Source organism: Gavia stellata, unplaced genomic scaffold (assembly GCF_030936135.1).
Source record: "Gavia stellata isolate bGavSte3 unplaced genomic scaffold, bGavSte3.hap2 HAP2_SCAFFOLD_42, whole genome shotgun sequence".
NCBI classification, from domain to species: domain Eukaryota; kingdom Metazoa; phylum Chordata; class Aves; order Gaviiformes; family Gaviidae; genus Gavia; species Gavia stellata.
This window is the reverse complement of record NW_026776913.1, coordinates 1,257,180-1,272,159: the sequence shown is the minus strand read 5'-3', so window position 1 is coordinate 1,272,159 and position 14,980 is coordinate 1,257,180. Positions and strand designations below refer to the sequence as shown.

General features: G+C 51.7%; 1 protein-coding gene across 1 annotated transcript; it reads left to right on the top strand.

Moving 5' to 3' along the window:
* The first annotated feature begins 9,780 nt into the window (after positions 1 to 9,780).
* Positions 9,781 to 12,522, top strand: LOC132321449 (olfactory receptor 14C36-like). The gene is made up of 2 exons (XM_059834944.1): positions 9,781 to 10,780; positions 12,371 to 12,522. Exons 1-2 carry the CDS (start codon positions 9,781 to 9,783, stop codon positions 12,520 to 12,522), a joined length of 1,152 nt encoding a protein of 383 aa, XP_059690927.1.
* Positions 12,523 to 14,980: the final 2,458 nt, after the last annotated feature.

Below are 14,980 nucleotides of genomic sequence, written 5' to 3'. Positions count from 1 at the left end.
ATTTCCTGAAACAAGGCAGTGGCCCTTCTCAACACACTGCCAACTCCTTTGATGAGTCCCTTTGTTTTCAGCCTCAGGAACCAGCTGATGAAAGATGCTCTCAAGGCAGGTTTCAAAAGAAGTGGGATAATCTTCAGAAACTGCTTTTCCACCTGAGGAGAGGTGTTGTAAGTGGATTTTGAAAGGGGAGAGGGGTGGGGAGGGCAAACACATGGTTATGATGCATCTGCAGAAATGAGACCTCTCTTTCTTAGCAGTGTAAGATCTCCTTAATCGAATATCACACCAGACTCTCTTCTGCAACATGTCATCATAAGACGACCCTACATAGCAATGCCTTTCAAATGACCTACAAGCACTTTACAAACCCTGGTGAATACCACAGTGGCATTTTCTAAGCGTGCAAACCAAGACAGAGAGCAACAAGCAGAGGACTTCATCCCTCCATGGCACACCCAATTCTCAACAAGCTTCGCCCTCGTCCGGTTCTCATGCAACTGCGCCTTCCTTCTAAATCTGGTTTCCTGATTATTTTGGTGGCAGATCTTTGCTGAACCTCTTAGTCTTTAGGAAATGACAGGAAATAGGTGGAACACAATGAAGAGAACAATAACAGCTTAATTTTTCGACCAAGTGGCACTTACATCTCTGTTAACCTCCTGGTCAGAACAAAAACATGCCTGAAATTCGGTCCAGTTGAACTGTTGAGAATGACCTCTCTTCTATTTTGGTCCAGAATCTAGAATATTGGTCAGGAATGTAGTTTGGAGTAACAGTGCACCTGTCTCCAGATCACTCTCGTTTGGTGAAATAAATGTCCATTCCTTGACACAATGATCCCAGAGCCAATACTTCAGCTAATCCAGCACATTCAGTGGAATTAGCTTGTTCAGACATAGACTTTTATAACTTTAATGTCTAAAAAGATGAGTTCATTCTCTGGCCTCCTTTGATAGCGGGGAAGGATCAGCACTCTAGAGGGTGATATCATCTCCTCCTACAGTGGTCTTCAGGAGAACTGTACTTAGCATCGACTTGGCAGCTTAGTTTTCCCATAGGTAATGCCAAGTGCCCTGAGCCACATACCGGGCAACGCGTGGTCATTTGCACAAGGGAGGGACTCTTGCTCAGCGGGGCCCTCCTTTGAAGACATGAGGGTTACAACTGTACCTTAAAGTCTCTCCAAAATTAAAAGGAAACCTCTCCTCTTCTCTAATCCCTGTCACAGTGTTGCCATTTAGTGCCAGTGGCTCTTGGCACAGTGGCAGCTATGAAGTGAGACCATGTGTCTTGGTACAGTCCTGTCCTGCCTGTCTTCTCATTCCAGCTCCTCTTTCCTTAGATACCCTCTCTGTGTCCTTGACACTGCTGAACCCAGATACAGGCAGCGTGGTGGTCAGTGCAGTCAGAGCTGTGGGGCATAAGCTAATGGGCACTCACACACCTCAGTGGACAGGCAGAGGTTGGGGCAGAGTGTATGGGGCCAGGGTGCCAAGACATGTCCCTTATGTTCTCAACTCTCTTAATCTCTCGCTGTCTCTTTCTCCATCTTGCTCGTATCTTAGGGATCCATCTCAATCCCTCAGCTCTCTCACAGTTGTCTCTCAGCCATCTACATGGGATGTGATTTAGAGCGAGCAGTGAATCTGAGGCACCCTCCCCATGGAAGCACCTTCAGGAACAACGCACCCCAGTGTAGGTGGGGTGAATGACTGAGTAAAAGGGCTCCTCCATTCCAGGAGCTCTCTGGGCTGTCTAGGTGACTGCCTCGGCCATCTCCAACTCACGGTAAAGATAGGAAGTTTGAGACAGGGAATCATCAGGGACTTGTGCCAAATTGGGGAGCCACCCACTGGGACACACCCATGTGTGTGGAGCCTTCCCATTCGGACTCACGCTGGTATCCTACATCTGCACCAGAGCTGCAGTCCTGAGGATCCCAACCACCATGGGGAGGCAGAAGGCCCTCTCCACCTGCTCCTCTCACCTCATCGTGGTGACTGTATTCTATGGCACCCTCGTCGTTGTCTACATGACACCAGGACAGCCTCCCTGAGGCAGCTCCATAAAGTCCTCTCCTTTTTCTACACCATCCTCACGCCCCTGGTCAATCCACTCCTCTACAGCCTGTGGAACAGGGAGGTCGAGGGGGCTCTTGGAAATGCACTCAGAAAAACTGTGGCCTGCCTCGACAGCTCATACATGTTGTGATCCACCAGGAATAAACAGGTGGTGGATCTCTTTTGATCAAGTGGGGACCACTCGTAAGTGCCTCTTTTGTGTACCAGGTATATCTTTAGAAGTGCAGAATCTTGGGACTGGTTGTGGAATAAACAGGTGGTGGATCTCTTTTGATCAGGTGGGGACCACTCGTAAGTGCCTCTTTTGTGTACCAGGTATATCTTTAGAAGTGCAGAATCTTGGGACTGGTTGTGGAATGAGAAGCGGGAGAAGGGAATTTGTGTCTTAAAGAAATATAGGTCTGGTCTTGAAGAGTGTAAAAAACTTGCCTGGCTTTCTTCCTTCTTTAAAGTAAAGCCAGTTGTGATCCTGCAAGTGGGAGCTGTTGAAATGCCGGACCTGCCCAGGAGTGGGAGGAAACTGACTCTAAGCATGCTGTTTTCTCTTCTGTCACCCAGCCAGGCTGAGGCGTGGCATTCCTGCATGTCTGGGATTCCTCAGGGCATCTCCCTATTGGCAGGGCGAAGTGGGCAGCTGAATCAAGCCCTTCCACTGGACATGTCTAAATCCAAGCAGATGAATCCCATCCCTCTTGTTCTCTGGGCTTCCTAGCAGAGGACAACTGTGAAAGCTACTCTGATAGAGTCAGCGCCTCTGAAAAAAAAAGGTAGATCCTTGCGCAGAGGAAAGATGCACAAGTTGGGTCTCAGTTTCCCCATTTTTTAACACAGAAATCATTACTTCCCCCTTCTTTCCTTCTCATATTCTGACTCCCCTCCAACAATGTAATTCCTTGGCGTCCAAACCACTACAATTCACACTGCCTCCGTCTTCACTATGACACTGGGTGTTGTGTGACACAACTGTCCTGGATCTCCAGGCAGGACGGCAAAAGTCTGATACCTGAACCACAACTTTTCCTCTTCCTGGAAATGTGAATGCCACAGGCTCGAGCCAAGAGGCCCAAGAAACAAAACTTCCCAGAGGGTCAGTTCATGAAAACGTCCCCCAGGCTGTGGGACTTGCTCTTGACTGACAGAGAATTTGTGAGTCTGGACAAATTTGTGAGTCTTCACCTATTTTTCCCTCTCTCTTTGCAACTTGGCTCTCAGCATTTCTGTATTGAATCTGCTTTGCCGCTTTGAAAATGTGTCTTTGAGAAACTAGCTCAGGAGATTTTCATTATCTTTTTTTTAGCCCAAATGAATATGCAGCATTGAAGTGGGTTTCCATATATGGAGCAGTTTTGCACAATGTCTGCTGCAAGAGGAGAAATATCTCAGCCTGCAGTGGGTAAACAGTGAAGCTGTGGGCGGTAAATGTGCTGCTTCAGACAATATGTGGTATGCATGCAAGAGAAAATGTTGTGAAGGTGAATGGGCATGAAAGAAATGGAAAACTGCCCATCCAATGGAGCTCTGCAAGAGGAGGATGGAGCCGTACATAACATGGCATGATCCAAGTGGGATCAGCATGGAGAGAAGACATTTGTAGGCAAGGCGTTGCAATGGAGTACCTTGATGTCACCCAGCTGAAAAAGAGAGATTGGACAGTGTGCTGTAGTGATGGGCAGAAGTGTCCGGGGCTAAAAGACCTTTGCTAAGAGGAGGTTGGAGGGATTTGGGTTGCAGAGATTTGAGGTAGTCCTTTCAAGACCTAATCAGGCTGAGCTTTGGAGACAAGTGAAAATAAGGAAGCTCTCAAGGATGTTTTGGAATTCATTGTACTACCTTTGCTCTCCCCTATAATTTAAAGATTACAGTATTGTCCTTAAGTAATCCATGCTCCATATCTTTTTTCGCTGCTTTTTTGAGGAGGGGGAGGTGGACGAGAAGAATAGTTTCTTTTTTAATCATAGGCAGCCAACGGGCAGATCCCAGGTCAGTTAAAAGGTACAAAGGAAGGCAAAATTATGATGTGGTGTACACTGGCACAAGAAGATTACCTGCATTTCCATTCTCTGAAGTCCTAACTGGGTGACTGAGAGCCTGGAAGCTCAGAGCTCCCTTCATCTGCCCTGCATTTCAGCATGTAAAATTAAGCTAACCTAGTCATAAAGTTGGTTTTGATTCTCTTCACAGCCTAAAGCACAGCATGGGGCGGGAGACAGGCAGGACACCTAAAGCGGACTCACAGTCCTCTGCACAAAAGCTTAGGTGCTTGCGAGAACCTCAGGAGGCATGGCATACCGATTCCAGGGTTCAACAACCTGGTCAAATGCCCTGTCTCCTTCTCTGTAATGGTGGCATCAGTGCGTGGCATTCATGTGCAGACTCTGTACAAGGATCATAGAATCATCGATTCATAGAATGGTTTAGGTTGGAAAAGACCTTTAAGATCATCAAGTCCAACTGTAAACCTAACCCTGCTAAGTCCACCACTAAACCATGTCCCTCAGCGCCTCAACCACACTCTAAGAATCCCATGGCAGAACTTGTGGCTGTTTCCTCTTGTCCATTCCCTTGTCATTTGAGGAAAAGAGACCAGCACCCACCTCTCTACAGGGCGACAATCACTTCCCTAGTACTGCCGGCAACACTATTTCTGATACAAGCTGGGATGCTCTTGGCCATCAGAGCAATGCTGGCCAACATATGAATGTTTCCTTTCCATAGGTATTCAGAGAGAACCTTCTTGTGCTCGGGAGAGGCTGTCCTGCAAGGCCTATCACATTTCCTGAGCTCCTTCCCCCTTCAGAGCTTCTTCCCATGGCACCACCTGGATCAGTCCCCCCGTACATCAAAGTCTTCTCCTCTGGAGTCCACCAGCCTGTGCTCTGCTGCTGGCCTTCCTTTGACACCTGGGACCCCAATATTTCCTTGTTTGCCAGTACCGCCTCCAGGTGAGCATCCCCCTTGTTGTCCCTACCTGGCAGCTCTGTTCGGAACTTGTCCCAGGAGCTTCCAGGCTGCCGGCATCCTGTCGCTTTGCCTGGCCAGGGAATGCCAGGGCGCTTACAGTCCCCCACAGGAACCTGCTCCTTAACCTGGAGACTTCCTCGGCTTGCTGAGAGAGGACTATTGCTGTTTCCTCTCCATGACCAGGTAGGATATGACTAAGACCATGTCACCCTTACTGACTTATCTTCTCATCCTCACTCACAGAAGCTGGCCCAACCTGTGGCCCATCTCACAGAGGAGCTCCATATATCCTAGCTCTTCCTTCACACAGGGTGCTTCCCCCCTAGTCTTGTCCTCCCTGTCACCTTCTCCATCAGAGCCTGTATCCCTCCACTGCAGCACCCCAGCTCAGCAAGCTGATTCACCACTTCTCATTTAATCCCAAACCATCACAGTAGAGTGACACGTCCTGGGGCTTCAGCTCCTCCTGCCTGTGCTCCAGCTCCTCCTGGCCATGCACCTTTGGGCTGCAGCACCTCAGCCGTGGCACCGGGGTGGAGCGCAGACTTCTCCCAGGGAAACCTGATCACTGGTCCTGACCAGAAGACCATCGTCCACCGAGCAATTAGTGCTATGCTGTGCTGCATGTACAGCGTGGCCTCCACACCTGTACTGTGCTGCAGAGATCCCTTGGGCACAGGACAACCTCGGCAGCTCCTTGTCACAGTGCACCCTGCGGGCAGCTCCCACTCGGTACCGGCCATCATGGCACCTGCATGGCCTTGTCTCTGTCTGACAATGCAGCAGGAAGGTCTCATGAGAACATCATTTCTGACTGACTGTGGAGAAGAGGAATAGAGTCGTTTCCACTTAAGGGAATACAGTAAGAGTTTGATTGACCAAAACAGGAGACTCTTTTCTCTGGATGGGGTCTGCATGGCGTGCTGCGCATGGCTGGGAGTCCCATCTGATGCTACACCACCTAGGCATCCCACCACCTAACTAGATAAAAGATTACCTATACGATTCTCTCTTTATAATCTTAGCCCTCACTGCATTTTAAATGATACCTCACAGAGTCTGAGTACCTTCCTTACTGGGATCATCATGGACCAGGATCTACTGGTGAAGAACTCTCCCAGCACACTTGGATGCAGCCCCTACGGTCCAATGGACTGGTAGGTGTGCGGTTTGCTCAGGTAACCCCTGGCTTCATCCCCATTCACAGCTGGTTGTTCTCCTCCAGAGCCCTGCCTCAAAGCACAAAGGCCTGGGAGACCTTTAATGGTGGAAACTGAGGCAAAGGGGACACAGAGCATCTCGGACCTATCTACACCTACTCTTACTAATCTTTGCAGTTGTTCCACAGTCTCTCTGTCTCTTCCTTAACTCTTCCTGAAGTAGCAACAGCTCATCTAGGTGCCCTTGAATTCTTTTTTGGGTTTCAATTGAGTTTTGGTATGGACAACTGCTGTGCTTGGAGGATGCGGTCCATGAAGACAAGATGTGCGCAAGCACACTGAGAAAAGGATTGTTCTGTTCCTGGACTGTATCATCAAGGGAGTGAATAAAGATCCCTGTGTGATGTGCTTTGTGTTCACGCAATGCCTGCAGCTATTGGGCAGAGAAGGGACAGACGTTGCCTCTCTGATGACATCTGATGACCAATACCTCTGAGTGATGGCAACAGCAATGGCACACAGCCACCAAATTGCATTGTGTGCAATGCCGCCTGCGGTGTCTTGTCACACACCCACCCTGAATGGGAATTGCTTTCCTGTTGGTCCTGTGATTTTCTTGCCAGCCCTGGCATCTCATGTAGCTCTGTGGGCCTGGATTTGAACATTACATTGAGCAGCTGCCTTGAATTCTGTACCACAATGTGGGGATGAACACGAGACAGCTGCCAATACAGTCAGTGAAGATCAAATAAACCCAACACCTGGAGGAGAGGAAGAAAGAGACTGAGCTCTCCCTATAGCATACGACTCCATTCCATCCTATGAATGTCTCTATAGGCTGACCTGAACATAACGAGTAGGGACAGGTTCAGTTGCCCTTAATTTGGCAGCAGCTGTCCTTTCAGTTGGCCAAAGGAAATTCCCAAGAGCCTCCAAGAAGATGCCCCAGATGTTGGCCTGTCTCTACATCAGCCTGCACGTATCTTCAATCTGTCTCTATTACCGGCACACATCTTTGACCACCTCTGGCACCTCAGATGTCACCAGACAACTGCATCTGAACAGCTCACTCCTGGCCTCCAGCTCCATTAATTACCATGGGAGCTGAGAGCAGGAGCTCACATGCAGGTGCCTATTGTGTGTCCACCTGAAGGGGGGCAGGAGGAATCCCACCTGCTGTGGGTCTGTGGTGTGCATGGGAGGGAGCTGAGTGCCCTTCCAGCCCCAGCACTCCAAACCCAGGATGAGATGCCTTGTCGGGCTCAGCTGCATCCCTTCCCTCAGCAGGGGTAAAGGAGATCCCTGCCTGTCCCTGTCTGGCTGTCCTGTCTAAAGATGGGCCAAGAAAAGTTGATATTTAGGCGTGACTCTGTCTCTCAGCAGGGAAATGACAGTGCTGGGAAGAAGTGTCTCTCCCCAGCTGCGGGAGGGAACCTCAGTGATTGCTCCAGCCTGTTTCACAGCAGGTTCCCCTGGAGCCCCAGGGACCCCTGGGGGGAGCCCCGAGGGGCAGAGAAAGTGCCGCCTTGGGCTGCTCCTCTGCTGCTGAGCTGGGCCGGGCTCCTGGGACAGAGGGAGCTCATGGCAAGCGGGCAGCGCTGCCGAGAGACAGCTCTGCCCAGGAGCAGCTCCTCTGCAGAGCGCAGCAGGGCTGAGGGCACTGCCTGCAGGCACCGAGGGGAGAGGATCAAGGCAGAGAGAGGTTAAAGGCAGTCTGGGGTGGGAGGACAGAGGCGAGCTCACTGGAGGAGAAATCTTCACAGCCCTTGACACGGTAAGTCTCTGGGTGTGGGGCAATTTAGGTGTAGTTCACGAGAAGATCTCCTAATGCTGGGACATCCCACAAACTCTGAGACCTTTCAGGAAGAACTGCCACAGGTTCTCCAGTGTAGAGGAGCAGGAGGTGCTCCAGAGCAGGGCTTCCCTGCTGCACCATCAGAGGGACAGGGCATGAGGGCTGCCTTCTGCCAGGGACGGCTGCAGGGTGTGAAGGTGGGTGTGCAGCCAGGGGTGCCCAGGGCTGTCCTTCTGAGCAGGGTCCCTGCACCCCCGGGGCTGGGTGCTGGGGCAGGGACTCTGCTGCCTGCCAGGGTCAGCACTCAGCCTGCCCGGGGAGCTCCCCACGGCGCTGTGGGGAGAAGCTGGGGGTGGAAGGAGAGACCAGTGCAATGGCAGGGTGCTTCTGCTGTTGAGAGGGTGCTGTGTGGGTCAGAGCTGCTCACAGCTCCACATCACTGCAGGATCTTCCCAGGAGACTTTTCAGGAAGCACAGCAAGGCAGGGGCTGCCTGAAAGGGAAGGATCCTGGTCTTTCAATCTTCTCCTCTGGGTTGTCTGGGTGGGCAATGGCACATAGAAATTAATCTCTCATTTCCGGAGGAGGCACTGAAATTCCAAGTCTGTTCCTCTTAGAGGTGAATAAAGCGGGGAGTATTGGAAATCACCATGCCGTGGTCACAGACAGCATCAGTGTCACTTTTCCAGCCTCGCCAGGGCTGGTCTGATGTTCCCCTCAGAGCCTGCACACCCAGAGATGCCCCTGGGCAGTGTCCTGCTGCAGGGAGGGCTCTGCAGGGCAGAGCTGAGCAGGCAGCGGGTGGGATGGGCTCTGTGAGCACTGCCAGGGAGGAGACACAGGGGACAGAGAACCAGCTCCTGGCAGGGACAGCTGCAGGCAGCAGAGACAGGGACGGGGTTGGGAGGACACTGCAAAGGAGCACAGGGGGAGGGTGCGCTCAGGCAGCTCTCTTTCTGTGTTTCCCTGCAGATGTCTGCTGGGCACTGTCTGCGGGGCAATGAGCTGACTCTCTCTGTAGAACCTCCCATCGGAGGGACCCCCGAGTCTCTGCTTTGCCTGTCCTGCAGGGCTTGCAAGCTGCCCCCCAGAAAGGCGCAGCTCTGCTGTGGGATCCTCGGGAGTGCGGAGCCTTTCCTTGGGGGTCGGCACTCTCCTCGCAGAGTCAGTTGCTTCTCTCTGGGAGGGGTCGTGTCCTGCCCCCTCCATCACACCTCCACCTCTGGGCTGGTCTGGAGAAGAGTTTGCAGAGCTGTTCTTTGAAACAGGACTCCTCTGGTCTCATCAGAGTCCAGGATTAGGGTTTTTTTTAAAAGACTAATTTGTGTGTGAAGTCATCTCCAAGGCAGCACAAGCGAAAGCACAGGGCAGATGGGAAAAGGACTGATGTACACTGCAGCCCTGTGAAAAAACACAGACAAAGTTATAAGAAAGTCATGCTGAGCCTCTCTTTCACAGCCCACGTTCTTCCATGTCATGAGTGCAGATATTGAATTTTTCCATGAAAGGTGGATTACATCTGACATCCCCTGTGATCATCGGAGCTGTCACAAGTCAGGTCCCATGTACCCACTGCAGCAGAGCAAAGCTGACTCCTCAGCAGCAGAAGGGCAGAGCTCCTGCTCCTCACAGCACACTCAGCCAGCACAAACTAGAGAATGGAAATGTATTCCAACTGCGTAAGGTTGCGATGAAAAATGGAGTGGGTTTTCTCAGAGAAATCTGTCCTAATTTTTCCTGTTTTTTCCTTTTTTGGACAGAGCCCCCAGACCAAGAGACAGAAAATGTCCAACAGCAGCTCCATCACCCAGTTCCTCCTCCTGGCATTTGCAGACACGCGTCAGCTGCAGCTCTTGCACTTCTGCCTCTTCCTGGGCATCTACCTGGCTGCCCTCCTGGGCAATGGCCTCATCATCACCGCCATAGTCTGCGACCACCACCTCCACACCCCCATGTACTTCTTCCTTCTCAACCTTTCTGTCATCGACCTGGGCTCCATCTCCACCACTCTCCCCAAAGCCATGGCCAATTCCCTCTGGGACACCAGGGCCATCTCCTTTGCAGGATGTGCTGCTCAATTCTTTCTGTTTGTCCTTTTCATGTCAGCAGAGTTTTATCTTCTCACCATCATGGCCTACGACCGCTACATTGCCATCTGCAAACCCCTGCACTACGGGACCCTCCTGGGCAGCAGAGCTTGTGTCCACATGGCAGCAGCTGCCTGGGGCAGTATTTTTTTCTATGCTGTGCTGCACACAGCCAATACATTTTCACTACCTCTCTGCCAAGGTAATGCCTTGGACCAGTTCTTCTGTGAAATTCCACAGATCCTCAAGCTCTCCTGCTCAGACGCCTACCTCAGGGAAGTTGGGTTTATTGTGGTTAGTGCTTGTTTTAGTTTTGGGTGTTTTGTTTTCATTGTGCTGTCCTATGTGCAGATCTTGAGGACCGTGCTGAGGATCCCCTCAGAGCAGGGACGGCACAAAGCCATTTCCACGTGCCTCCCTCACCTAGCTGTGGTCTCCCTGTTCATCAGCACTATCATGTTTGCCCACCTAAAGCCCCCCTCCATCTCCTCCCCATCCCTGGACCTGGTGATGGCAGTTCTGTACTCGGTGGTGCCTCCAGCAGTGAACCCCCTCATCTACAGCATGAGGAATAAGGAGCTCAAGGATGCCCTAAGGAAACTCATGACTGGTTGCTTTTCAGAAGCAGCAATGAACTGCCCATCTTCTTCTGCATATCACTTGTCACATAACTCATTACATGCCCAGACTCTCTTTGGTAGGTTGTTTGGTTTGGTTTCTTTGGTTTTTAGCTTTTCTTGGTTGTATTAATGCTGTCCACAAAAAGGAAGTCATTCTTCATCCTATTTCTATTTCAGTATCTGCCTGTCCTCTGTGACCCAGAGACTTTGTTTAAATTGGGAGCTGTGTGTTTAAACAAAATAAAGGACCCTGCTCAGGGTGGTTTGCCTGAGATCCTTTCTTTGAGATCTTCTCTGGAGACGTGGGGCAGTGTCTGTGTGCTGAGGTGAAGGGGGCAGGAGGCACCTGGAGCTGGGTCTGCCTCCCAGCATGACCAGCATGACCCTGTGGACTCACTCCATGGCCCTGGGAACCACAGCCTGCTTGCTCTTCAGAGCAACGCCGCCAGCTCGGAGGATGTGGGGAGCCTGGGGAGAGGGTGCAGGGGTGACTGGCCAGTGCGAGGAGAAGAGCAGGGCACTGTGTGTGTGCAGGGGAGACATGGAAAGAGAAACCCTTTGCTGAGGGTGGCAGCTGGGTCAGGCTGCCCTGTCCATGGGGCAAAAGGCCCTTCCTGAGCATCCCCTGGGCCAATTCTCTCATGCCGTCCTGGGGAGCAAGTTTGGCACCTGGGGCTGCAAGCTGCCTGCAGCGGAGATCTCCTCAGCGTGCCGGCTGGATGGACATTCTCACTGGCCTCCATTTCCTGCTGTGGGAGCAGTCCCACCAGGGCTGCTCTGCTGGGCTTGGCTGGGGAGAGGGCAGGGAGGTGGCAAGATTCAGAGAGGGGCTGGGATGGCTGGGATGGCAAGTGCCCCGGAGAGGAGAACTCCAATGAGCAGCTCAAGTGTGGGAGTGGGCAGGGTGGGGGCACACAGCAGCATCCTCGCACAGCCGGGCTCCTGCGAGAGACATGGAGGACCAGCAGAGCAGGGTCTGACCTGTGCCCGTGTTCGCTGGACACCCCGGGCAGCTGCCCCAGGGCAGTCGTCACACACCAGCCAATAACCACCACCATGTCCAGCACTGGCCTCTCAGCCCAGCTCGGAGAGGTTGCTTGTCCCTCCACAGAGGGACACCGAATGACCAGGTCAGAAGTCCAGGTTTGCATTGTACAGACGAGACGTAAGCATGCACATGGTGTGCGTGTGGGGAGATGAACCCGAGTGAGCACAAATGCCATCAGCTCTTCCTGGGGGTACCATGAAGGCCTCTGGGACAGACAGTCTCTCGAGGTCACTTCTCCCTTTGCGAGTAACATCCCCTGGGAAAGCACCTGGATGCAGCACTGGGATGTGCTTCATGAAACCCACGTCCCCGTGTCCATTCCTCATGCCGTGGAGCATCTCAGACGAGTGCAGAGCAGGGCGATACACCACAGGTCTGAGGTGCCTCCCAGCCTCTGGGAGCAGCAGCAGGAGGTCAGAGAGACACTGTGACTGCTGCAGTGCACTGCCTCTGCACGTGCAAGGCAAGGACTCTTGTCCCTGATCACCCTCGTGTGTACGAGGAGTGCACGAGCCCAGCTGAGACATAGGCACCTGGCAGAGCTCCGACATTTCTGTGTGTGACTCCAAGAAGAAATTTCCATTTTCCCAGCTACATTCATCTCAGCTGCCTTGGACAGGCTCATTGCAAGTGCTCCTGACTGCTACGTCACCCTTGCCTGTGATTCTGGATTGTGACCTCAAAAGTGCCGGAGCAATCATGGAGGTTCTGTGGTCCTTGGAAAAAGCAGACATCAAACCCCTCTTCAAGAAGGGCAGGGATGAGGACTGACAGAATTGCAAGTGGCCTGCCTGCCTCAGACTCTAGGAGGACATGGGGAAAGTTGTCCTGCAGCCATCTCCAGGCCCTTGAAGGACAAGAAAGGCATTGCTGAACCAGAATGGTTAGGGGAAACGAGGGCACGTTGTGTACCTGGCCTTTTGCAAGGCCTTTGACATCATCTCCCAGAGTCTCCTTAGAGCCGGATTGATGCTCTCCAGGATGAAGAAATGGATGGTAGGGTGGGTGGGAAGTTGGCTGGATGATGAGGCCCAAATGTCATCAGCGGTACAAAGTCTTTTTAGAAGCCAGTCATACCCAGAATCCCTCAGTGATTAGCATTTGGGCCAACACTCTTGAACGTCCTTATTATCCCCCCACATGGTGGAGCCCCATCCAGGAAGAGGGCATGGATATGGGTTGGCATGTGCCTTCTGCCTGAGTACCTGACGGGACAGCAGCAGGCATAGGGCTTGTTTGTGCCTATCCAAGAAGCTGAAAGGCCAGGGAAAGTCACGTGGTTTAGAAGATCACGGTGAGTTTACTTTTGTCAGCTCAGGTGAAAGGCCACAAGAAGGCTGATGAGTTAGGTCGCCTGCTTGGAGGGTGCTTTCTGAGAATTTTGAGCTTTCCTTGGAGGTGGGAAAAAGCAGGAGAGAGAAAAGCTGCTACAAAGTGCAGCTTGGAAAGTGGAGCCTGGACATGAGGAAGAAGAAATGTCACTCGAAGGGTAGAGCTGTGGTGCAAGAGGTCACCCAGTGAGAGTTGGTGATCAGACCGTGGCTTTGTGTTTCAACGAACGGCTGGTGAGGGTGGTGAGACGTCAGTGAAGGCAGAGAAATGCCCAGGGGAGAGCAAGGTGGAGAAGCAAGATGGATGTCTACAGCCTGCAGGAAAACAGGGGCAGGTGTGGGACAGCCTGCGATGGAAACTGCCAAGGGCACTGGCCAGGCTGGAAGACACGAACAGAACCCAGGTCTTTGTCCTCTGGGCTATGGCAGTTGTCTGTGCCACCAAGGGCTGTGAGAAGACATGTTGTCCTCATGGCACTGGAGCCTCATTTCCTCCTTGCAACCCCATGGGGAAGCTGGGAGTGTTGTTCCATTGTCCTGCACTGGGCATTGCAGACCCCACATCCACTGGCCCAGGAAGGGCCCTGACCCACGTGTGAGGGACAGGATCCCCCTTCCATGGGCCGGGGGTCAGGGCTTGGCCTTTGTGCTCCATGTAACAATCCAAGGGCTTTGTCAGCATCAGAGCCACCTGCACAGAGCCTTTGCCTACCTGCAATCACAGCCTCCAATTATCGGCTCTAACGAGTCCCTGGGGAGGCTTTGTCAGTAATGGCCCTCAGTGGGGCCCAGTAATGCTTCAGAGTAGTTTAGGTTTGTCTTCTGCCTTTGTCTCCTTGAGGGGATTGTTCAGTCTCTTCTCAGTACCTGAGGCTCCTGGACTCAGCACTACATACACCATGGGGCTCATTAAAATGCAGAAAGCGCTAACGAGCTATGCCTCTTCTATAGTTTTCTTCAGGTCTTCAACATTTGTATAGCCAGTTAGAGAGGTAGGTACCTACCCTGAAGTAGCATAGCTAGCTCATCCTTTTCAATGAGCAATCTGAAGATGTGATCGGAGAATTCTCCAGTTGATATGGATGCAGAATGTCTCCTAAAGAGTTGTGCACAGGTAGGAAAAGCAGTCCCTTGAGGCCAGACACGGTATGGACAACCTTGCTCCTCACCTCTCCAACCCTGCCATTGCTCTCGTTGGCCACCGGGGACTTGCATCACTTTTCTTTACATCAGACTTCTCCACCAAAGTCTGCACCTGAATATTACAGCTGCTTTGCAGCAATTCCTGCCTGCTCTCCGTGGAGAACTGCATGGAAACAGGGTTTTTTAATTGGGGGAAAGAAAAAAGAAGAAAAAGTAAAACACAAGAGAGCTTAATCCACAATAAACACACTTCTCAGCTGTATGGTTATTTTTAGCAGCTTCCAACGAGGTTCACCACCCCAGTTGAAGAGTTGCCTATAGGGACTATGAGGGAGAGTACTGAAAGACAAGAGAGTACTGAAAGACAATGATGCTTTACCTCCCTGGAGCTCAAAGCAGGGTCATAGGTGAGAGGGATCTGAATGATCAAAGAGTAAGAGGCGGAAAACCCTGGAGAACAGTGGAAAGTGCGTATGTCCAGATCGTTTTCTGAAGAGATGACTTCCGACTTGGGAGTTTGATCAGGACAGGCAGAAACACCTGGAAGGTTAGGGAGATTAAATACGCAGCATGATAGACAGAGTACTGGCAATGCAAGCACAGGGCAAGATCAGGATTTCTTCTCCTGCAATAAATACACAGTCTCAAAAGTCCCATTTTGGCAGGATAGAAAATACAGTGACATTTTATTGAAAGTACTGAAACATTGCAGCTGGTAAAAAGGTGCTGGGGTTTTTTCCTTTCTTTTTTTAAAG

Bases quoted from the DNA above. Each gene is read 5' to 3' on its own strand.
- LOC132321449 (XM_059834944.1), top strand. From the start codon at position 9,781: ATGTCCAACAGCAGCTCCATCACCCAGTTCCTCCTCCTGGCATTTGCA. The intron at 10,781-12,370 runs GTAGGTTGTTTG...TGCCTTGGACAG, and splicing joins ACATGCCCAGACTCTCTTTG to GCTCATTGCAAGTGCTCCTG.